Source organism: Oryzias latipes, chromosome 5 (genome assembly GCF_002234675.1).
Source record: "Oryzias latipes chromosome 5, ASM223467v1".
Taxonomy (NCBI): Eukaryota; Metazoa; Chordata; class Actinopteri; order Beloniformes; family Adrianichthyidae; genus Oryzias; species Oryzias latipes.
In genome coordinates, this window is record NC_019863.2 from 7151795 (window position 1) to 7176780 (window position 24986).

The following is a 24986-nucleotide window of genomic DNA, read 5'->3' on the forward strand; positions in this document are numbered from 1 at the left end:
CTAAAGGCCCATCTTTTTAACCTGGCTTTTAGCTAATTTTTTACTACCACTATTTATTAATTTATTTTATTTATATATTTTTATTCATTTTATCTTGTTTTATGAACTTGCACTAGATTTTAATGTGTTATTTTAATTTACCTTATATCCGTGTTTTCTTGTTTATTGCTTTTATCAATGTTTACCTTTTCAGTCTCATTTGTTTATTTGTTTTCCGGTGCTTCCTCAGTTTGGACCTCTCCCTCTGGGTCGGCTGCTGTTCAGCCACTGTGGCTCTGGATGGGGACCTGCATCACTGCTTAGCTGTGGTGGAGCGGTCCCCGCCTGTGATGCTGCATTTGGCTGGTTGTGCGGCTGTTCACAGAAAGGGAGGCTCCAATTTTTAGCGTTTCCAGCATCTTGTTTTCGTGCTCAGCCTATTTCTTATTCGTCATTTCTCATTGACTTTCCCCATTAGTTAGGTGGGGGATGTTAAAGAAGTGAGGGGATGTGTAGGTACAGGGAGGGGGCCCTATTTTTTATTGTTATTTATTTATTTTTGTGCTTGTTTAATTTAATTTTCATGCTTGTTTTTATATTATTTATTTTGTTTTGTTTTAATTTAAAGTACTTTGTGTTATACGTTTATATGAAAAGTGTTTTATAAATGAAGTTTGATTGATAGTGTTCTTGACCTGCATACTTGTTCTATGTGTTTTGAACAACAAAGTATATATATATAAAATATATTTATATATTTATAAAAAGAACGCAGCCCTCGAATTTGGACACACCCACAAGGCTTGTTCAGGGAATTGTCAGATTTACCCATAATGCACCAGGACGTGCCCCGTTGCATCTTGGGATAAAGAAGGTGCTAGTAATACGTAAGTCCTTTAGTGTGAGATGACGATTTTTTTTCCTCGACAATTTTGCAGACATTCCTATAAACGGTGATAGTGGGTACCTGGGCTTTGAACGTATAGATTACGGTGAGTTTACCTGCTTTAGAAGTCAACCAAACGGCTTCGAATATTTCGTTGTTGTCGTTATTTGGCCTTTAGCTACGCCTTTTTTTTCTACAAATATGGCTGGAATCCATGTTTCTGCTTCTATTAATTCTCAGAACAAACACAATTTTATTTAAAAATGTTGTTGGTTATTTTTTTGTATTTAATGTAGAATATATTCAGTAGTGTTTAAAATATATATATATTTTTTTCTCAGAGGTTACGGGCCTGAAGCGTCCTTAAGAAAAAATGGGAGCTGACAAAAGGTAAGAGAGAGACGGGTTCAAACAACCATCTTCCTATTCTTGATTGTGGTGACATTTATTATTATCTACATATCAGCTTGTAAGCATGTCTGCTGCAAAATGTGGAGCCCATCTATCAATGCTATGGGAATTATAACAGATGCTCCATTTAAAACTCATCGCTGTATTCTTAGGAAGTATTAACTTTGACTTATTCACTCGTTTAAAATTTCACTGGCTGCTGTACTGTTAATTTATGAATCTTCTCGGTCTTTCTTCGCTTTTTGCGTACCTCATCACATGTACGATACCCGCTATGCTAACGGATCTTCAACGGTCCCGGAATCAAACTGTATACTTGATTCTCTGTATTTGATCTGCTGTAGCGAGAGACTGGAATGATTTACAAAAAACTCTTAGATTGTACACTTTTATTTCACAAGCAGATATCAAAACCCATCTTTAATGGTCGTTATAAATGCTACGGTCACAGTGCACTGAATTTAGGGTTCTATATTTTTAAATTGTGTTTTTTCTTCTGATTATATTCAGTTTATTTCTTGTTCTTATAACCTCTTTCCTGCATTTAACCAGTTATAAAAAGGAATGTTGTTCTTAATCTGTCCTGCCTGGATAAATGACTGATAAATAAACAAAGAGCACACCATTACCACATGTAGTGGTTGTGGAATCATGATGGCGTTGACGTTCAGTGAACTTCAGCGGTTCAACGCTTTTTCTAGCCATGAGACCAACCAGCATTTTATAGGAACATGGCAACTATTGACCAAGTACTTCAGCATAAGTGCTTTATTAATTGCTCACTAGTTTACTTTCTTCTACAGCTGCAAATTGAGCTTCAAAAATCTTAAAATGGTAGCTTAAGTGTAATTTTTGTTTTGGCAAATTATAAATAAATAGATGTATTTTATTCACGAGTTTTCATGGTTCTGAACAGGATTGGACGTACGGAGCGTAGTGGCAGATACGGGTCGGAGCAGTCCCGTGATGAATCAGATTGGCGCGACAGGCGTGAGAGAGACCAGGATCGCGATCACAGTATGCGCCACTGGAGCGAAGAGAGACGCTTTGAGCGCTATGAAGGAGAGCGCAGAGGCACAAGAGACAGTCCAGAGGTACTTTGTCTTTTTCAAAGTGACAGATCTTTCAGCCGTTTGTTCTTTTGTTTGAACTTTTAGATGTTTCTTTTCAGCAAAGAGAGAGAAAACGTCGCAACAGCGATAGATCAGAGGATGGCTATCACTCTGATGGCGATTATCCAGATCAAGACTACAGAAGAGAACCAGGAGAAGACAAGAAGAGCAAGACCATCATGTTAGGAGGTCTAGCTCCTCATGTGACGGAAGAGGACGTTAGTAGTTTGATTTTGTCTATAGTTCTCTAGCTGCTCTGTGTGCTTGTTTGCCTCTTGGATATTATTTCAAATATTTATTAAAAGTGAGTCGAATGTGATTCGTTCTTTTAAAGTGTTGTCTTTGTCTTCTATAGATTCGTTTTTCCATTGATCAGCTTGAAGGACCCCAGCCAGTTGATGTCAGACTGATGAAAAAGAGAACAGGTGAGAACCAGGTGTATCCGGACCCCATTCTCCCCCCTCGATCTTTGGCCAATCTGCTTCCATTCAGACCCATTTTTCCCATAGCAGCTAGAAGAGAATTCTGTCAAAAACGTATTTAAAATATTTATTCAAGACTTGTCATTACAGTTTTTGTGGATTTCCTCAAGGTAAGTTGGAACGGCAGTGATAACTGTAAGAAAGTCAGTTGACTGACGCACTTGTCAGACTCAAACTGTGGTATTCAGCTGGATTTCTTGCTACAATAAAGCCCTTAAGGAACGGCCTGTTTTGTACCAAACTTGGCCTGGGTTGTGAAGCAGTTTGTGGAAGACTTTGAATAATATGCCCATGGACTCTTAACTAACACACCTCCCGTCTATATTTGAATGCTGTCTCTAGGTATAAGCCGTGGTTTCGCCTTCGTGGACTTTTATCACTTGCAAGATGCTACCAGATGGATGGAGACCAATCAGGTTGCTTCACAATCGCCAAGTCTAGTTTTAATCTTGGGGATCTGGAGAAATAATCCTTAAGGCAACCAGAATGTATAAAATGTGTAGTATGGAAGCTATACAGACCAAATTAACAACCCATGGATGAATACCACACAAAAAGAAGTTTCATGTGCTTAAGGACAAGCAAATCTTATCCTAAAATTTGCTTTAGGATAAGATTTGTCCAGATGAGATTGTCTTTCTTTTTGCTAGATACTTTTTTTGAATTGGCTTCAGTGGCATTTTTACTAAAGCAACAGTTTTTTACTAGGTCTGCTTCAAAAAAAAAAGTTTTTAAAATAACGGAGTTAGGGTCTTCATATTTCAGCTTTTTTTTTCTTTTTCTTTTTTTTTTAGGTCCTATATTTTTAAAAATATATCTTGCTGGCCATTCATTTGTTTAAAGCAGTGAAGAATGTCTTATTAGGATCATGTTACACTCTGCTCCAGCATAGTCTGGGCACGCGGGTCCCAAACACATAAAGAATCCTTTTGACATCATGCTCACATGCATCACGTGCCTGTCTTTAACTCAGAGGCTGTCTGTTGGGGGTCCCTCTCCCCAGTCTTTCCCTTCCAACACTGCTTGCTCCAATTAATGAGATCGGCGCTCGCCATGAACTTTTGGCTGATTTTGATTTCTTGTTTCAGAAACGTCTGGTCATCCAAGGGAAAGTGGTCGACATGCACTACAGTCACCCTAGAAACAAGTATGAAGACTGGCTGTGCAACACGGTACGTTTTTCTCCTCAGAACCACTTTGAACTAGTTCTCCCTTAAGATTTCCCTTCGGGGTTTCTAGTTGCAAATCTTCACTTTGTATCATCTCTACATGTAGTCTGTCCCAGTTCTTGTTGGCAGATCATTTTTTTAAAATGCCCCCCCCCCCCCCCCCCCCCCCCATGCAGCACATTTAGCAGGGTTCCCCCAGGGTCTTAAAAAATCTTAAAAGCCTTGAATTTGAACATTTGGTAGTACGGCCTTAAAAAGCATTTTAAAAGTCTTCCATTTTGATATCTTGGTCTTAAAAATAATGCTGTGTAAAACTTTTTCCATGACTTTTCTTGTCTAAAGTTTTATTTTTTAAGCACGGTTGTGCAAGTGGACGAGTTATGCACCATCACCATCACGCTGGATGCTAACTGTTGATTAAATAAATAAACGAAAGCACCTGCTTGAGCTAGTTGTGACCAGGGCTGAATGCAAGAATCTTGATACTGTGTAGCAGTATAAGACGCACATCTGTGCGTTTGATACTTACTGCTTTAAAATGTGATTGATATCCCTCTCTCCTCCCATCATCCGCTAATTCTCTCGCTTCCCTAAACAAACACACTGAGCGTGCACGCGTTACAGCTAGGGTACGTTTGATTTGTTGTGTGGGTTCACTCAATTCATTCCTAATTTTTAGGCATATTTATGGTGCAAGCTGGAGGTAGGTTAGTTTGTAACGGGACAAGCAAAACAAGAAATGATTCCTACAGTTTTCTGAACACTGTTGTGATTGATAGTTCAAGATGGAACCTTAGCAATGGTGGAAGTGAAACATGCAGCAAAAAAATTCATCTATATTTGAGAAATTCATTGAAAACAATGAAGGGAAGATTGTTCAAGAGGAAGATTGCCAGGATGAAAATGTACAAGCAGAAATGAGTCAAGGAGAGGAAGAACATTCGAGGAGGTTCATTTCCTGCATTAATCAAGTTCTTTAGCACAAAAATCAAATCAAATATTTTTACCACAAATCCCCGTCTACACGTTTTCATTTTCTCAAATGCATTTTTACCTAATATCCGTGCATCTTTAGCAAACCTTCCTCTAGTGGGACTCAGATTAATCCCTGCCGGTGCTGAACAGTGCAAGGGAAGTTTTCCAGATTCCATGGATTTCTTCAGGATAATCAAGTGTAAATGAAATATGTGTACAAACAAACAAACAAACAAACAAGAATCAGTGTTGGGTAAATTACTTTTAAAGAGTATTTGATTATTTTATTTACTGGATGAAATGGTACTTAAATTATTCATTCCCCAATTTAAAAAGTAATTCACTACTCATTACTTATTTTCCACATGCATACAAATTGTTGTGGGAATAAAGCTAGCACAAACAAGAACCCCTTAAAATAAAAACAGAGGCTTCACAAGGACAGTCGGGTTTTTTAGTGCCAACTTATTTATTTCACCACATGAACATGAAAAAAATATATAACATAATGTGTATATATAAATATAATATAGTAGCCTATAGTAGACAGGTTGCTCATTGACTCTCTGGCACTGGAAAGCAGGTCATCTCTAGGACAAAACTTGCACTTAACTGAAGTTTTTTTTTTGCTTTTGTTTTTCATAAATTGAAAATAATCTGAATATCTGCAGTTGCCGAAAGAGCAAACGTCTTTGTCCACATCCATATTTCAGTTGTCTTCATCTTATTTTGACCAATCTCCAACTCTCCATTAGCACACATGCATCACTGACTGTTTGATTCAGTTTACCAAGAGACTGTCAGAGCCAACAGTTTACACACATTTTTGATTAGTCACCCATGGTTTCACTGCATCAAAATGTGAGGAATGAGGGTTTCTGTAGTCTAGTCACTGTCATTTATTACGTTACTGACAAGTAATTGTTCTGAAATTCAAGGGTTTAGAGAAATTAATCTTCTATTTTCAAATGCTACGTCTTAAAAAGATCTAAAAGTCTTAAATCTAACTTGAAGAAACGTGTAGGAGCCCTGTCTTAGTTATGTAATGAAAGTGATGTGAATGGTTCCTTGCAGTGTGGCTTGTACAATTTCCGGAGGCGGCTGAAGTGCTTCAGGTGTGGCGCGGCCAAATCTGGTGAGTAAAGCAGGAGCAGGTCAGTGGTGTCCGGCTGTGGACCACTTGTTACCACGCTACAGAGCAATAAACACAACCTACATTATTTTCCATTTTATTTATAATCTGATTCTGCATAAAGGGTTATTTTAGAAAGAAACCCACTGGATTCTCTCCTCCACTCGTTCTTGGCGCACGTCACGTTGCTCGGTCACGATTCAAAAATCTAGCCGCTCTTTTCTGAATGTGGCTGCGCCATCCGCTAAATGAAAACTCCCAAGCTAACAAAGTTTAAAAAAAACAAACGTATTTGGAAAGTTTCTGTTGACAGAACAGATGCTGTAAAAAAAACAGAAGAACCTTTGATGAAAAAAGAAATAAAAAAAGGGGAAGCTGCTTTTAACAGACAAAAACCAGGAGTCTTTACTCCTAATATGGACTTTTTGTTGGTAGCTCCCTCACCATATTAAAAATGCAGAATATTCAGCAACTGGCTGTCTAATGTTACAAGGTTTCTCAAAGTTGCTCAGTGGATTCATGATTGCTATTTTCTTTCAGTGACTTCTTTTTCTTTTAGATTTTGTATTTTTCTGTCATACCCTAAGTCAGACTAGGTTGACAGTTTTTTGTTTCCACTTTGACGGTTATGGGTTACGGGAAAATCCATCACATTTGAATAATTCCTACATAAAAAACTAGTGTACCAAAATTTTTAACCAGCTGCAGATATGGAGGATGAAGATAAACGTTATCCTTAAAGTTAAGGGACATTGAAAGCTTAAAAAAAAGCCCAATTCTTCCTCAGACAACCATGAAAATCTTGTCTGACATTAAAGGGGTCCATGGCTGGAAAAAGGTCCAGGATCACTGTTCTAGACGAATGTGGACTGCAGTTCTGGAATGCATCACACTGATGTGTGGGTTTGTTTGGGCTTATGAAAAAAAAGACTTCCTCTGTGAACTATTCTGGTAATGTTTAAATCCAAGTGTTAAGTATCCCAGAAAAAGCTGCTGTTTTCTGTCGCCTTCACGTCGTTTAATAGTGTTGGAGGAAAAGCATCAACAACACTCTTGGACAATCAGTTGTTGCCTAAAATAGTAAATATTGAAAGACTTAAGACTCTATTTTTATAGAGTAAGAAGATATTTAACAGTAGAAAACTTAACAGCCTTTTTGTGTGAGTTAACTTCAACAATCTAACATTGCTGTAAAGCATAGCTTCATCTCTTTAGTGTTTTACCTTCATTAGCTGCTTTTTAACAACAGCTGGTAGATTGTACTGTTGCAGATTTACTTGTTGGTAAATGAAGTAAAAAAAAAAAAAACTTGGTCATATTTTAGCTTTGGGCTGTGTTAACATAGGCTTTTTTTTAATTACAGCTATCTTTTCTTGACACAATCTAAAAATTACATCAAGATTTTATTTTTCATTTCTGCCATTAGAAAGTGAAGTGACCAATAACACAGCAGTGTCTGAAACTCAACCGAGTGGGGATTTCTATGGGGACAGTAAGTACCTTTCTCTCTTTCTGAATACAAAGATTCATTTCACTGGAATCAAACATCGTCTCGGATGTTGCTTGTTTTGTAAGTGGAGGCTTTTTGTCCGTAACAGCTATTATCCTGAGAAATATTGCCCCCCTGACCACTGTGGAATCGATCCTGACAGCCTTAGCACCCTACGCTAACCTTTCAGCCAACAACATTCGCCTCATCAAAGACAAGCAGACTGGCCAGAACAGAGGCTTTGCCTTTGTGCAGTTGTCGTCCCCACTGGTAAAATACAGATTTAGATTATCTGGCAAGACGTAAAACTGGATTCAAAGATGCACCTAAACATTTGTACCTTTGCAGGAGGCTTCTCAGCTGCTCACCATCCTGCAGGGCCTGCAGCCTCCACTCAAACTGGACGGAAAAACCATTGGGGTGGATTTTGCAAAGAGTGCTAGAAAGTGAGTGTATTCAAATCCCTTTACTTAATCTGTAGTGTGTGAAATGGCAAATGTCAACCTTAGTTCATTGAAACCCTTAGAAAATTCACACTATTTGTGTCCTTCACTACTCCCTACATGGTGCACTTTTTATAGGGCTGTCCCAATCTACAATTCCAAAATCGAGTGCCCTAGAAATTTCCCAGAAGTCTCTGCATCAATGCTTACTAGATCGGTGAATATGGACCACAATGCATTGCGTTGGAACAATTTTTGTTTAAAGGTAGTGAGCATGGTGTCCGAATTGCTTTTAAAATCCAGGGCACTACATAGTGCCGCACTATATAGATTTATAGTGGTTAGGGTGGGAATTCGGACATGGCCACTGTCATTAAAGCCATATAATGGTTTTTTGTTATCCTACCTGTTCAATAAAGGTTTATTTATAAGGTATCAGTATGTGCAAAGACTCCAGGATTTTTCCTGCCTATGATTAATTTATTTTTTTGTAATTTTATTTATTTCTTTTTGGTACTTTTTATTTTCCAAAAATAACTCAATTGATTTCAATTGTTAAAGTTTTTGTCCTCTCTCCTCATCTTTGTGTCCTGATTAGAGACCTGCTGCTGCCTGATGGGAATCGAGTCAGTGCCTTTTCTGTGGCAAGTACAGCGATTGCTGCAGCCCAGTGGTCTTCCACTCAGGTAACACTTGTTCATTAGCTCTCTAACCATCTCCATAAGCCAACGTCACCCGTTCACTGTTACTGTTTTCTTTGCAGCCGCAGCAGAGCTCAGACGGGATGTCAGAGTATGCGTATTTGCAGGAAGGCTACACTCCGTTGTCACAGGTTTGTTTATTTATAAAATGCACGTAATTGGTGGCGGTATGTGTCGGTGGACTGGACCGGAGCAGCTCACCTTTCCTTATTCGACACGTGCAATGAATGTTTTACAGGATTACCAGACATACTATCACCAGGGAGCAGCAACCAGCACCTCACAGGGAAATGGACTCCTTGGAGGTACGTGTTTTCCAACTCTAATGAAGTCATTTTTCATTACTACATGTTCTAAAGTAGATTTGCATTATTTAAGTAGTTTTAATACTTAAACAAAATCCTTTTTGACTTGTTGTAATGTTAGGTCTGAAATTCATTAAACACTTGTTGACCAGAAAAGTGTTCACTGGTTCTTGTTTAAACTTAACCCGTGTTATGGATTTTATTTATGACACAAATGCACATTAGCAGTGGTAGATATGACCAGCAGGATCTCAGAGGGATTGCTATGGCAACACATTTTAGGGAACAAAGATGATTTTCATGACAGCTGCAGTCTCTCACTGTCAGACACAGCTGCAGTCCACACATTAATAGTTCATTATCCCAGACGCGTGTGCCTATTTGATCCGGTGATTCATCACAGGATCCAGTTTAAAGTCACACCTTAAAGATTTATCAGCCCACAGGCTGATCCCTGGGATCATCTAATCGAATCGGAGGCAATTTTTTTGCTTGTGTGTGCTTTGCCTTACAGCACATAGTGGAAGCATGAATCTGCAGAATCTGATTATTTATTATCTTTACAAATCCAGTACTGCATTTTGCAGCGGTACACAACCAGATCAGTTCTTCCTTAAGTCATCACCAGTTTGCCTTGTACTTTATGAGCTTCTTTCACAGTTAAATAATGCATTCAACTGATTAACAGGGTATAATTTTGATTAGTTTATTAAAGATTTAACTTTTTCTCTCTCTCTCTCAATCTTAGCTGCTCCAGGCATGAAGATTCTTCCAGCTGCAGTGGGAGTTGTTCTGTCACAGAGTGCTCAAGTCTACCAACCACATATTATTGCACAGCCTGCCGTGCCAGTAATGCACACTCTTAGTAGTTAGGAAATGGTGGCTGTAATTCCCAAAATAAAGATGATCCTTGCATTCATTGCAGGCATTGCCGCTTGCCCAACAGCTGGATGTAAAACCTCATCCTGCACATCTGCCAGCTATAGACGCTGCAGCTGCTGGAAATGCCGGCAGTACTTTACCAGCTGCTGGACAGACTGCAGAAACCAGCAACTGTAAGAGCAAAACATGACATAAAACCTGATCTAATCTGTTCCCCTTGTTTATCTCTGTGTCCTAAAAAAAACCATGATAGGTGAAATCTGCATAGCAGGATTGTAGATGTTTGAAGGCTATAAACCCCCCACAACACACTGTAGACACTTTACTCAGGCAGACATGAACATTTTTAAATTCAACTTTATTTATAAAGCACTTTTCCTGCTAAAAGTCATCTCAAGGTGTTTTACATGTAAGGTTAATGGCGACGAAGTGTGCATTATCACTTTTTAACGCACGCGGTGGCGGTTCAGGGTTCCGCAAAGGGCGGAACCTTACAAAAGAAAAGAAATAGTAACCAGTTTTTAGTCCTTACTACTTGTTTTTTCCCAATTTGGATCACTTTTTTAAAAAAAAAAGCGGACCATTTGTTACAATGAGATATATATATATATATATACACGTATCCACACACACACACACTTTCATAGAAACACAAGTTTAGCTTTCTAGACTGTAAACAAAGATCATAATTTATTATTTATGCAACTCTTGCAGACTAAATGCATTTTATACAGGAGACAACTTGGAGACTGATGTGGTCAACAGCCAATCAGAACACAGTTGATCTACATAAAATAAAAAAGGACTCAAAATTGAGCTGTAAAAACCTGTGAAACAGTGAGACAAAAAAAATTTGCCTACGTATAGTGAGGATCCATCTTTTAATGTGATTAGATTCATGAGAAATCATGACTTTAATTTAATTTAACTTGTATATAAGAAACAATGAATCCCTATGAAATGCATGGATTCAGTCATTCTGTCTCCATATGTTAGCTTCTTTTTTGCTAACTTATTTCAACTTTAAAAGATTGATTTTAGTACAGAGGTTTAATATGCTAATGGATGGGAGTTGTCACTCGCACTTGTTTTTTAAGCACCAGACGTTTATTTGTGACGCTGACTTCCACATTTTGAATCCATTCAAATCAGTTTTGTTTGTTTTTTTTTTTTTATCCAACAGCGGTTCCTGATATTTCCACCTATCAGTACGATGAGTCCTCCGGCTACTATTACGACCCTCAAACGGGCCTCTATTATGACCCAAATTCACATGTAGGTAGTAACCATCTTCAGCCGTGTTGTGTTGGTGAATGTTGTTGTGGTGAACCGCATGCCTTTGCCCCTACAGTATTACTACAACGTTCAGACGCAGCAGTACCTTTACTGGGACACCGAGAAGCAGACGTACGTTCCGGCTCCGGCCAACATCAACACAGAACAGAATGAGAAAACGGCTGATGGCTCTGCGGCGAGCAGCAGCAAGGAACCCAAAGAGAAGAAGGAGAAGCCAAAGAGCAAGACTGCTCAGCAGGTGGCCATGTTAAACACACACCATATCTGCAGAAAATCTGCTTTTCTTAGAGTTGTTAGATTCAGTCCAAGTATGTATTTATTTATTTTTTACTCTCAGATTGCTAAGGACATGGAGCGGTGGGCTAAAAGTCTTAACAAGCAGAAGGAGAACTTCAAGAGCAGCTTTCAGCCCATCAGTCAAGAGGAGAGGAAGGAGGCGGCCGCTGCTGACGCTGGATACTCGTTGTTCGAAAGGAAGGTAAGGCTTTAGAGCAGCAACGGTTGTGACAGGAAGTGCCACTTCCAAACGTTCTCCTTAACAAACTCTGCCATCGCCAACTGTAATGTGAACTCTGATGAGAAGAAAAACATTTCCATTATATTTAATTCACAAACAGCAGGTCAGATAGCTTTTTGAAAAAATATTTTGGCATTAACTCCAAAAAGTGCTTTCATAACAATATTTCACAAGGTAAACAAGCAGCAACTGCATTTGTTTGAAACCAAAAGTACTGCATTTGTGGGTTGTCATACCAACAGTAATAGGTTTGGATTCATTAGAACAAAATACCATCAATATTTGTAAGAACTTTACAACCATTAACCTGAAAAATAAGCGGATGCTTTTGGCTTTTTGATCTCTTGTTACATCATGAGACCGGGCCAGAGGAACTTCATGTAAGTTCATTCTGTGATGGTGCTTTTATTGCACGTAAAATTAAATGTTTCTACTTTGTTATTAGCGTGATAATCACAGTAAGATGCATTTTCTGCAATTAGACGGCGTCTTTATTCCTTTTTTTTCACTCCCACTAAACGGAGTTCTGATCAGCCGTAGTATTAACTTTGACTTTTGGGGGAACAGAAAAGGTCTGCGTTTAATCTCACCTTGCTTGTTTTTAATTCAACAAACTGAACGTATAATTGTATAAATGTCAGCGCTGTGATGTCAAAAACCTGACCAAACAAATCCCCTGTGCGGTCATAAACGTGTGCAGCAGTTTGCGGATCAGCTTCATGCTTCGGCACTCACACTCGCCTCACCCACACACGCTCTGACGCGCACGCTCAGACGCGCACGCTCATGTCACCTCACAGGCAACACTATCAAAAACACCGGATTGTAACTTCATATGCCCTTCGGAGCATATGAAGTTAAATCTCCTGTTCATGAAGGCTGACGTGGAAAAACTGCAGTATTATAAAGGTGGGCGGGGTCACAGTAACAGCCTTGCGTGAGTGGACCCTTTCCTTATGACCCCACAACGGGGGAAAAGCTCATTGTGAGAAGAGATACAGATGACACGCCCACACGTCCCAGGCCGCCGCCCTGCTTTAGTGTCTCCAAGCTGTGTTGCTCCAATAACGGTTCTGTTGGTTTTTCAGCAGGCGGGTCTAGACCGACTCGTCCATGAGGCGTCAAGGATGGCTGAAGAGGAGGCCCCCGTCAGCTTAGCCGGTGCTTCTAAGGTGAAGTCTGGTCTCTGTGGCCACAGCCTTCTGCAAGAGGAAAGCAATCGTCTTATTAATGCTCATTGGTCTCAACTGTGCATCTTCTCTGGTTAGTGTGGCCTTGTGGCAGCCTACAGTGGAGACAGTGACCCTGAGGAAGGAGGAGCAGAGCCTGATGGGGAGGGAGGTCAGGACAAGCTGACAGACTGGAAGAAGTTGGCCTGTTTGCTCTGCAGGAGACAGTTTCCAAATAAAGAAAGTTTAGTTCGGCATCAGCAACTCTCTGACCTTCACAAGGTAAAGCTGCGTCTGTTTTAATGCTTAAGCCATGGTGCATAGAAAACTGTTGTTTTGGGGGATTTGTTTGTTTGATGTTGTGTTTTTTTTCTTTCAGAAAAACTTGGAAGTTCTGCGCAGATCCAAGATGACTGAAGCAGAACTGGAGGAGCTGGAGCGAAAAGAGTCCGAGGTTCCTAAACTAAATCCTGTGTCTCCGTGTCCCAACCTTCTCTTCATGACTGTGCTGGATTTGAACATGCGTCTTTCTTTCTGAACAGCAAAAGTACAGGGACCGAGCGGCTGAGAGGAGAGAGAAATATGGCATTCCAGAACCCCCCGTGTCCAAAAAGAAGAAATTCAGCCAGCCGGCACCTGTCATGTAAGTTTAAAAACAAAACCACATCTTCCAAGAATTCAAATGATGTTGTTTTTTGAAGACTTAATGCTTTTCTCTGCCACCCCAGCAACTATGAACAGCCCACCAAAGATGGCCTCAGCAGTGACAACATTGGAAACAAAATGCTGCAGGCCATGGGCTGGAAGGAAGGCAAAGGTCTGGGGCGGAACCAGCAGGGCATCACTGCTCCAATCGAGGTATCTGCTGCCGTTGGTGTTGTTAACCAGTGACGACTCAACTCTGGTGCTGACATTTGCCCCCACCCCACCCACAGGCTCAGCTGAGAACAAAAGGAGCTGGACTCGGCACTAAGGGCACCAACTACACCCTCTCTCCTTCAGACACGTACAAAGATGCAGTCAGGAAAGCCATGTTTGCGCGCTTCACTGAACTGGAGTGATTTCTGTCTTGGTGATGGACTCGTCCGCTCTGTCTGCCGCACAGGAAGCAAATAGAATAAATGATGTCATTTCCATGTCTGGTTTCATTTCCAGCTGCAAACCAGATGTTGGTCATTCCTGTAAAGCCTGCAGAGACGTACCATGTAGGGATTAATTTAACTTAGAAATTGTACATATGCACATTGGGTGTCCTTCCTGATCTCCATAGTTGTTTTTATATTTGACCAATGGATCCTTTTTTGTCTTGACTGTACAGTTTATACAAAATCTTGTGTAATTAAGAAAAAATAAATGATGGGATGTGAACTTTGTGTGATTACCTGCAGTGAACCATAGTTTATAGTGACAGATATTGAAGAAATGTCTTCATTTAACAAAAAAGCTTTATTGCTTACAGTAGAACGAAACGCCTCCAACCGAATGAGGCACAAAAAAGTGCTGTTGAGCGACACCAAGGAGACAATTGCAGGTGACTTCACTGACACCAAAACACCGGCGTGTTTGCAGTGGGCACACAACCATGTGACCTGGACAATGCAGCAATGGTCTACGGTCCTGTTCACTGGTGGTTTGGGTCACCATCCACAGAAATGATGGACGTCAGAGTTGCTGATGAAGGCGAGGTGAGGCGACACGCTGAGATCAACACGGTCTCCAGGGGTCACTTTGGTGGAGGAGGAGCAACAGTCTGGACGGGCATCACCAGTCGGCCCCAAAACGGATTTGGTTATTAGATGGTCCAGTTACTACACATTCTTACTTCAGAGACATCATTAAACTACCATCATCCCCCGATTCCACCGGCACACCCCCAACTTTCTGTTCATGGAGGATAACGCTCCAACACATGGTGATAGGTTTCTCACAGGTGGGCTTCAGGAAGTTGAAGTGCCTCACATGGTTTGACCAGCAGTGACCCCTGACCTGAACCCCATAGAGCAGGTCTGGGACCTGCTGAAGCAGGGACTGGATGACCCCCAAGTGACCTGCAAAACTTGCGGAAGTGGAACACCTCAGAACAACATAGTGAGGAGACGCAGCTGTCAATCTGTCGTGGCAAATTTGAGTTGTTTGTCTCTACCTTAATGTCTTCGTTTTGGGGGCATGAAACTAATTAACCCTTGTGCCATCTTAGATGACCCCACCCTTCCATTGACGTGTTCTCCCTACCATGACAAAGGTGGATAAAGGTGGAAAGATTTCATGTAATCCATGGACACCAGTGAAGATCACAAATCATTGAAGAAAAAAGGTTTAGAGCACTGTCTAGTAGTGGGTCTAGATGACCCAACTCCCAACGTTAAAGTGCCTAGGATAGCACAAGGGTTACAATGGCGATGCTTCTCAGTCATTGTTAGTGAGATCAAAGGGAACTTTGAGGTATTTGGTGTAAATTCAGATTAAATAGGAAAAGTACTTATGGAAGTAACAATAACCCTAACTTAGTGACTTTTCTTTGAAAATGAAAGGAAGTGAGGTTGCAGAGAAGCGCTAAAGCTTATGCAATCAAAATGATTCCTGTTGATCCAAGAACTTCCCATCTAAACCAGGAAAGATGTCAACTCCCTACTAGGCCTTTTCTCCTCAGCAGGTTTTCTATTTGTTTTTAGAAGCTACACCCGTCCCACCCAGCAGGATAACATGACACGAAATGTTTTCTAACTGGACAGCTCAGCTCAGCTCAGCTCATTGCAGCTTAGTACTTGGCAAATTAACACTTCCTTTAGGATTTTTAAAATATATTTTTTACAACAAATGTATTTTTTTAGACTCGTATTTAAAGGCAGGCCTCTAAATTCTCCACCTGACTTTTCTGGCACTTCACACCTTTCAGAGCTGCGCATGTGAAATGTTAAACAGACGGACATGTGAGACCACTATTAAAAAATAACAGTTCAGTGCCGCTGAGTGGAAAAGTCAGAGAGGTGTCGGGTTGCATTATTTTATTATTCAAATGAAATCCCAGCTGCAGAGGGAGTTTCTCTGTCCCTGGGAAGTTTGGCTCTTTTCCTAGAATTTCCGAAAAGGATAACTTACATGTTTGAGAACAGAGGACCCTGCTCTCACAACTCACAACAGATAGAAATCTTTTAAAAAAAAAAGCTTAATAGACATTTAGAGAATTAATATAAAACTGCAGTTCAGGTCAAAGGTTGGTATGATCCTAAATAATATTTTTATTTATTTTATTTGAAGCATTGATTGTAGACAATACATAAAAAAAAATCACTGATTTATCTGGCTCATTACAAAAATGATGAAATGCATAGATTAAAAAACAAAGACATACTTGAGTCACATGATTAATTAAATATAGTGATCATAAACTAAAGTCAAGTAGAACTGGATTTATTGTGTGAAAAGGAGCGAGTTTATATAATCCCACCCCTACTTGCCTGTGAGGTTAGAGGTCAGTCTGCCTGGCTCCACGCTGCTGAAACACATTTAAACAATGTCCGTCATGCAGTGAAATATAATCCAATGTAGCTCTTGAGAAATCTACTGAACCGTTTTCACCTCTCAATGTGAAATGTTCTTAAGATCACATATGTAGCAGCACTACACCACAATGAACGAAGTCTGATTACATGCCGTGTTTGTGTTCTCCTGGAAGTGAGGCTTCCCTCAAAAACACCACATGCAAAGGCATTAAAGCAAACGCTCACTGGTATGATGGCCACATTACTATTGCTAGTACCGGGTTGGACCCATTTTTACCTCAGAACTGCCGTAACCCTTGGTGGCATAGATTCAGCAATGTACTGGAAACATTCCTCAGTGAGTTTGGTCCATAATAACATGACAGCATCACACAGTTGCTGCAGATTTGTCAGCTGTACATCCGTGATTCCAATTTCCCGTTCCACCACATCCCAAAGGTGATCTGTTGGGTTGAGATCTGGTGACTGTAGACGCCATTTGAGTCCAGAGAACTCATTGTCATGTTCAAGAAACCAGTCTGAGATGATTCCAGCTTTCTGACATGGCGTGTTATCCTGCTGGAAGAAGATTAGTACACTGTGGTCAGAAAGGGATGGACATGTTCAGCAACAATACTCAAGTAGGCTGTGGCGTTTGAACCATACTCAATTAGTACTGAGGCACGTGTGTCAAACTCAAGGCCCACGGGCCAAATGTGGCCCGCCATGTCACTTTATGTGGCCCGCAAGAGCAAAAAAGTTTTTAATTTCTTAAAATATTTTTTTTTGTTAATTACATATTAATTTTGTGTAGCTACTGTTGTAATTATTCAATGTTTGCAGTTCTAATGTGTGTATGCAGACAAATTGTTGTCATCAAACCATCAGTTGGAGGCACGGCTGTGTGCAGCCTTTTTTTGTAAAATGTTACACGTGTCATACATGTTCTTTCTAGCTCAGTTTTATGTTATTTTCCTTTATTCACTTGGACAGTTTGATCCTTCATTAATGGAGTTATGTGGGTTTTAATGAGCGGACAAAATTCAAAAGGATTTATGTTAGAGTGACAAGCTGTGTCTTCTATGTAACTGTTATTGTCACTTTAAAAAGTTATAATCAATAAATATTGAGTAATTTAACATTAAGGAGTAGTTACATTTATTATGCATTACATTTAGTTACATGTATAAATTATATCTGGCCCTTTGAGGACAGCCACTGTGCTGATGTGGCCCTCTGTGAAAATGAGTTTGACCCCCCTGGTATAAGGGATCCAAAGTGGGGCAAGAAAATATCCCCCACACCATGACACCACCACCACCAGCCTGAACTGTCGACACAAGGCAGGGTGGATTCATGCTTTCATGTTGTTGATGCCATATTCTGACTCTACCATCTAAGTGTGGCAGCAGAAATGGAGACTCGTCAGGCTAGGCAATGTTTTTCAATCTTCTAATTTTGGTGAGCCTGTGGGAATTTTAGCCTCAGTTTCCTGGTGTTGTGGTCTTCTGCTGTAGCTCATCTGTCTCCAGGTTGGACGTGTTGTGCATTCAGAGATGCTCGTCTGCAGACCTCGGTTAGAACCAGTGGTTCTTTGAGTTCCTGTTGTCTTTCCATCAGCTGGAACCAGTCTGGTCATTCTCCTCTGACCTCTGACATCAACAAGTCATTTCTCCCCACAGACCTACCGCTCACTTTTCTGATCATTCTCTGTAAACACTAGAGATGGTTGTGGGTGAAAATCCCAGAAGATCAGCAGTTTCTGAAATCCTCAGACCAGTCCATCTGGCACCAACAAGCATGCCACTTCAAAGTCACTTCAATCTCCTTTCTTCCCTGTTCTGATGCTCGGTTGAACTGCAGCAGCAGATCTTCTGGACCAGGTCAAAATGCCTAAATGCATTAAATTGCTGCCTTTTGATTGGCTGATTAGACATTTATGTTAACGAGCAGCTGGACAGGTGTGTCTCATGAAGTGACGGTGAGTTTCCTTTCAGTGTTGGTGTAATTTCATTGACTCTCCTTCTCATTTGACTCTTGCTTCACATTTAAAAACAAAAGTATTTTTAGGAAATATCTGTCTTTTTTAAAAAAACTTTTTGTTTTTTTGTGTAGTTTAGGAAAACTACAAAACCTAAACTTTCTCATGTGATCTTAAAGTGTTAAAATGCACAAAAGAAGTTATTTTCTGTCGGAAAGCTGGAAAAGTTTTCGTTGGATTCGATACAGTATCCGTCAGAGGAATCCACCTTTGAAATGTGCCTTTGTTTTTTGTTTTTCACATTGTTTTTCAGTAAATAAATAAGCTAAAAATAAAAACGTTTTGAAAACTAAAATGCACAGATATGGATTTGTGAAAATTGTTTTAAATATGCCGAAAAATAAAGCTTGGGCTTTTATTTGCAAGTAAGGCGTGAAATTGAATTATTTATAAGATAACCTAATTGTGTTTACATTTAACAAAATAAAAGAATAAAGATGTAATAGTAAATGTGTCATCATTGAGTTGATACAAAACAAAGAACCTTTATTATGAGAAAACTCAGCCTGTTTCCTCATATTTTTCTGAAAAAGCATGAACTTTCACATAAATAAAATCCAAACATCTTTGGATTTTATTTATAATTGAATTAAAAATTACATTTGATACTCGGACTAAATTCCTACATTAAAAACTAGCAGCAGAACTGATTTAGGCAAAAGAAAACAGAGAAAAATCCTTTCTAGGGAAAGTCCATCTTTGTATTTAATAGCTGTTGGATCTTAAGTGAAGACTTCTCAAACCAAGCATTTATTATAAATACTGACATGTATATTTTAAATGCATAGAAGATTTTTAAGAGCTTTTATCAGCTGCCTGAGTCCTGTGTTTTCCTTTTTTACAGTAGTCTTTTCTGAAAGTTTCTGGACATGAACCAGTATGGCCACTAGAGGGCGCTGTGGGCCGCTTTCACATCAGTGGCCTTGATTTGGCCTTTCTGTTGAACTTACACGTGACTCTAAAAGACACGTTTAAGGTCAAGCTGTGGGAAGTGAGCCGTTTTCTCCACCACATCCTACAACATTTTAATTTGAAATATTATTACTGTATTTTTCATATTAGACCTTGTGCAAAAAAAAGGGTTTTCCCTGTGAAATCCTCACCCTTAGAAATGACTGTCAGGCTGAGTGACCCCCTCACCTGGAGTTTTTGTCCAGCTCTTAACCGAACAGAGAGAAACAACACATTTCATAGGGAGCAAGTGAATCAAACCAGCTGCATAAAACTGTAAAAAAAAAATCACACCTGTAAAAATGTTCTTTTTAAATCCTTACTCACTTTGACGAAAAAGAATGAGTCAGAGTATTCTGTCAAAAGCACAGGCGCAGATCACATACGCACTTTTATCAGGGATTTACCAATTCATCGATAAATCGATTTTCCTACAATACAACCAGATCACTCTGTCTGAGGCAAGTGGTTACACAAATCAAATCGACACATACCATTATAAAATTGTTTCAAAATCAGATAAATCGATTATATTCGATAATGGAAAGTATAATTTGAATTGAGACATGGTAGGTTTAATTTACTATAATGTAAAAACAACCAAGTGCATCACAGCGGACAACACACGTGTGATGTCAGCAAAAAACTTATGAGTCGATCATTCCAGTCCCATGTGTAGAAACACTTACAATTTAGCAAAGTCATGTGACCATACAGTGTGCTAGAATGTTCCAATAATGTTCCCTTTGGATTATTTGGATGTGGAAAAACAACAGTGGGCTAAACTTTAGAAACTAAAATGTGAATGGATTTGACATTCATTCTTGTTAACTTGTTTGTTGTACACATATTTAATTTACACTTGATTATCTTGAAGAAACACAAGGAATCTGGAAAACTTCACCTGCAGGTATTTATCTCAGAGTCACACTGGTGGAAGTTTTGGCTAAAGATGCCCTGGATCCATTTTAGGTCAATAAATATGATCTAATTTGATCGTTCCAAATAAACCAATATTGACTATGAATGGGGTCATCGACCACAAATGATGTGAATCCAATCGTCACTAATATGAATGGTTACAGCTCTAAATCTGAGAAATGTCCTTGTGTTTTTCTGGTGGATGTGCAGCAGTGATGATGTTCCATGAGCGTGGCGTATATAGATAACCTAAAAAAAAAGTTATAAGCAACAAAGGAGCAGATGGTAGTGAAAGCAAATCTCTGTTTGTTAGTTTTTTTACTCCTCATATCTCCTCGTCTCCTGTCATGAGATCTCGTAAGAATCTGTGACGTTTTATTTTTATAAGTTCTTGTAAAGCAAACATGAGCCTTTGACTGTTTTCTGTAAGATTCAGGTGAAACGGAGACGTTAGGATCAACCCAGAAGTTTCATAGAGCAGCAGGGACTCACGTGGGCTTTCTTGCTGGTTTGTTCATGTCCTACACTCTTATTGCCACGACAGTCATTTCATCAACTGCTTTGTTATGGATATTAACCAAACTGGTTATTTGACATAGTTGTTTTTTTAAATGGATATAATTAAGAAATGTATTTCAGTGTAACTGATCCCCCTTAATGCAGCTGAAATCAAATTTAATAAGGTTTTATAGAAAAAGTAAAACCACATAATTGAATTTGTTGAGTATATCGTTTCTATGTGGAAACAGTTTTTATTTAAGAATAATTGAATCAGTTAGTTCAAAAGGGGCCCAAGTCCAAGAGGTTTATTTTTCCAGGAAAGATTTTAATTGCATATCATAAAGGGAGGCTACACACATGATTAATATTTTATCCAGATTTAGCACCAGTTCATAGCTTACAAATGCTGTAATATGAAGCACCTCACTTTTATCATTTCAGAGGACTAGCAAACTAAAGTCTCTGGACTTGGGACCTTCTTGAATTTAACAGGGATGCTGCCATTTTGGATAACTAGTGCTACCATCTATGGGATAAAGCTAAACCCATCCAAGAGAGAACCAAGCCCAGGAATTTTGCACTTAATGCATTTTAAATGTCAAGCATAGTCAATACATTACAACGGACTTGGGACTTCTTTGCACATAATCTGAAAGCTTCTTCCTTGAAGACCATAGAACATATATCTCTATTTAAAAAAATTGTGGACTTGGGCCCCTTTTGAACTAACCGATTCAATTTCAAAAGGGAATTTAGTGATAACCTTCACATACATTTTTATGGTGCTCTTATGTTTTTGTATGGTTGGTTTCGGTGAGTGTTTACCAAATATGGGCTTTCCTGTACAGTTCATGAATCGGATGAATCGGTTCAGCAACCACAAATGAAGATATTAATCAAATTGTTGTTAGAATATGTATAGATTAAAAGCATAAAAGGTTGTTTAAAGGGTCATCTGGACTTAGATTTATGAGATTGAGGATGTTTTGCCTAAATTAAGACATGGTGGTTATTATCCCTGCTGGGCATAGGCCATCAACAACTCACTGCCATTGTCTTCTGTCCCGAGTCATCCTTTCTAGGTCCCTCCAGGTCTGCTTGACATCAACCTCCATGTGTTCCTTAGTCTTCCTCATTTTATCTTCCCCTGAGGATTCTAGATCAGGGCCTGATGGGTGATGGTGCATTTTGGTTCCCTCAGGGTGTGGCCAATCCAACCTCATCTTCTCTTACTTCTCCTCACTGACTCCACAGTGGAATCTGCAAGAAAGTCTTTAGTCTAATAAAAGGCTAAGTCCAGATGAACCTTTTCAAAAGTTTTTCTTCTATGGAATCAACCTGGATGAAAGAGAGTCTGTAGAGATATTTGAGGTACTTTTCATGCTGGTTCAGGACGGTTTTGTGGTGACACTCAATAGGCACTTCATAAAAAATGTAAAAAGTTAGAGATATTTTACAAAACACTTTTCTTGATCAAGTTTATTACTGAACAAATACTTAAAAATTGATCTTCCACACAGAAAATGTAAAAAGTAAAATAATTACAATGATGTGATTTTCTTTAACTTCAGCACAATTTTGTATTTTACCATTTTAATCGTGTTATTTTATATTTCCTTAACTTTCTTGTTGTTTTAATGCATAAATTAGGTGGTTCTGTTTGCTGAATCTGCCCATAGGTGCCAAACACTTAAACTGATTGGGGATCCTTGGCTCAGATCATTATAAAAACATATAAAACATTCATCTAAAGCTGTCAAAATGCAAAGGTGGACTCCCACCGACAACACGTGCTGCTTGTTTTTTAAATATTTTAAATGCCAGAAACGGAGTAAAGCGCAGTGGAAGGGCAGCTTTCCCTGCGCCAAACGTGCGTCTGGAGCGGAGACGGTGAAATCTGAGCAGCTCCAAGCGTCAAGGGGCGGGGGTTCACTCAGAGGGCGGGCCTGATGCGACCCCCAGGGAGGGGGGCCAAGGATGGCTTAACAACATCGACCATTTCCGAACGCACACAAAGTACCCGCCTCGCCGGTTTCAGACGTTCCGAGTGTGCGTAAAACCTGGCATAATCCCCACACACCCAGACTCCTACAGGTAACTCTCCCTGTGGAAGAGAACGATCAACCCCCGCGTGGACAGCGCCTATCATCTCCACAGTCAATTACTGTCACCAACAGTGGGATTTAAGGGGAAAACCTCGGGACAAGATCTGCTGGTAAGAGGAAGCAAGTCTGACCTGGAAAAACTAAGACCTGGGTGGTTGTGTTGAGCGGTTTTATATGTCTGTGTCCCCTTTCGAAAGATGATTTGGGTTTCTACAACCACGCAGGGACAATCTGCAAGAAATGTGAACAGGATTCGCGCCGCTGGTCAAAGAGAGAGAGAAGAGAGAGGAAGAGATAAATGGCCATGTGGCTCTCTTTTTGTTTGGAACAGACGGACAGCGCACAGAGCGCCAGGTCGAGTTGTCACGACCATGTGGCTCAGGAGCGAGTGTCACTGCTGGTTTCCATCTTTAGTCAGTCCGTGCGTCTCGTGTTGCACGTTTTACGCGAAGCAGCCCAGAAGGGAGACGTGCCTTCCTTTTTAAACAGGTTATTTTAGTCGTGAATACGCAGCAGGAACAGGCGTTAAAGGGGCTGCTGGTGGATAGAAAACAAGCGGAGGGAGGTTCATAATGTGTGCTTGACCTCTTCTCGGTAAGTTAGGACGCGAATTTTGGGGCTATCCGGGAGGTTACGTGTCGTTTCAGGTCATTGTGGCGCGCTCCAACATTCCACACCTCAGATTACAACCAACCTGCGTGCAACTTGTAAAACCTTCAATGACAGGACATTCGTGCAAAGCGCCTTTGTTATTGTAGACCACATGAGGCCAGGGGGCAGCTAACGGGGATTTACTTTTAATTTTTCCATATTTATGACTTTTATGACAAAGAAACTGTTTCTATTAGTGTTTCAGAGTTGATTCAGTGTTCATGCTTTCGTTGTGTTCAGCTGATGATATTTAATTTATAGGAATCAGTTACTAATGTATGATTTCAACCTTTTTTTTCTTGACCAAAGAGTTTATAAAGTAAAGAATTTGCTGTTTATGGATCTGTTTGAAAGATCTTAAAGATCCACTCCAATAAAAAAAAAAGTGTTTTGGTTTTTTTGACATTACCCTTATATCCTAAACCTGAATGCAAATTTGACGCAATGGGACACATTTCATTTCCTCTCTAACCAGTAATACATCCAAATACATTTTTACCCAAAATACTAGGGGTGTAGGAAAAAAACGATTTTGTGATTTATCACGATATTTAATATGGCGGTATTTGTATTTATTTGAAATCTTGCCAAGATATCTTTTTAATTATTTATGAGCATCCTTCAGCATCTGACTCTCGTTTTCCACTTAAATTCCCGACCCCTAGTTGGCAGTAGAGCACACTGAGCCTGTTAGATCAGCCCTACACCACAACACAACAAGATCTCAGCGAGAAGCAGCCTGTTCTGCTGTCATGAGACCTGCACTACTTACTTTCTACTTGGGATGGGTACCAAACCGAACCTCTGTGCCATGTTGCTGCCAGCATCATATAAAAGCGCGGATTGCGGTGCTTTTTAGCTCAGATAAGAATGAATAAAGCAGTGCAGCTGTGCAGCGGGTCATGAACCAGCCAAACTCCTGTCGGCAAAGCAGGCCAAGGTTCTGCCGAACTTCACAGCAATAGATTCTAGTTCAGCGACCTGATGGATCAGAGTGATCTGAAAAAAAAGGCAAACGTCATGGTGATGAACGGGGAAACACGTGTTTACTTCCGCGTGTGAGAAAGCGGAGCTGCAGCTGCAGACTGTCATGTAAACAAAGCATCTTAGCCATCCTTCACTCTGTCATGCTGCCTCATCATCACACTTTTATGTTTCAGGAAAGAAGTGGTGTTTTTTTCCCTTTATTTTTGAAGCACCATTCAGGCTCCTAAACCGTTTAAAGTATTGGAGACGCTACAATAAGCAATGTTGGGAAAAAATACTTTATTTCCTCAGTCCTACTTTTAGAACCTTATTGCTTAAGGCTCATTCTCATTCTTTTCTTTTTTCTTATACAGAAAAAATTTGTTGTTGTGGAATTTGCCCAATGTTGACTGTTCCCTT

The 24986-nt window shown here is 39.8% G+C and overlaps 2 protein-coding genes across 4 annotated transcripts in view; both read left to right on the plus strand.

Annotated features, from left to right (window-relative positions):
- Window positions 1–795: 795 nt before the first annotated feature.
- Window positions 796–14316, plus strand: LOC101165877 (RNA-binding protein 5). Its single transcript, XM_004068609.4, has 25 exons — window positions 796–971; window positions 1207–1255; window positions 2193–2370; window positions 2448–2606; window positions 2744–2813; window positions 3213–3286; window positions 3959–4042; window positions 6089–6149; window positions 7573–7638; window positions 7745–7905; window positions 7984–8081; window positions 8677–8764; window positions 8842–8910; window positions 9018–9084; window positions 9833–9933; window positions 10010–10139; window positions 11150–11241; window positions 11318–11500; window positions 11600–11740; window positions 12868–12951; window positions 13048–13230; window positions 13328–13402; window positions 13491–13591; window positions 13677–13806; window positions 13884–14316. The coding sequence occupies exons 2-25, from the start codon at window positions 1239–1241 to the stop codon at window positions 14007–14009; spliced, it is 2538 nt and encodes an 845-aa protein (XP_004068657.1). The 5' UTR covers window positions 796–971; window positions 1207–1238; the 3' UTR covers window positions 14010–14316.
- An 8481-nt stretch (window positions 14317–22797) lies between these two features.
- LOC101166293 (sodium-coupled neutral amino acid transporter 3-like) overlaps window positions 22798–24986 on the plus strand; it is a 37122-nt gene continuing 34933 nt past the window's right edge. Inside the window, exon 1 of one of the 3 annotated variants that reach the window (XM_011474770.3) lies at window positions 22798–23059. The gene's annotated coding sequence lies outside the window, so the exon portion shown is untranslated. Of the gene's footprint in view, window positions 23060–23435; window positions 23544–24986 lie in introns of those variants that run through there. The other 2 variants (XM_004068611.4, XM_011474769.3) reach the window with 2 other exon arrangements.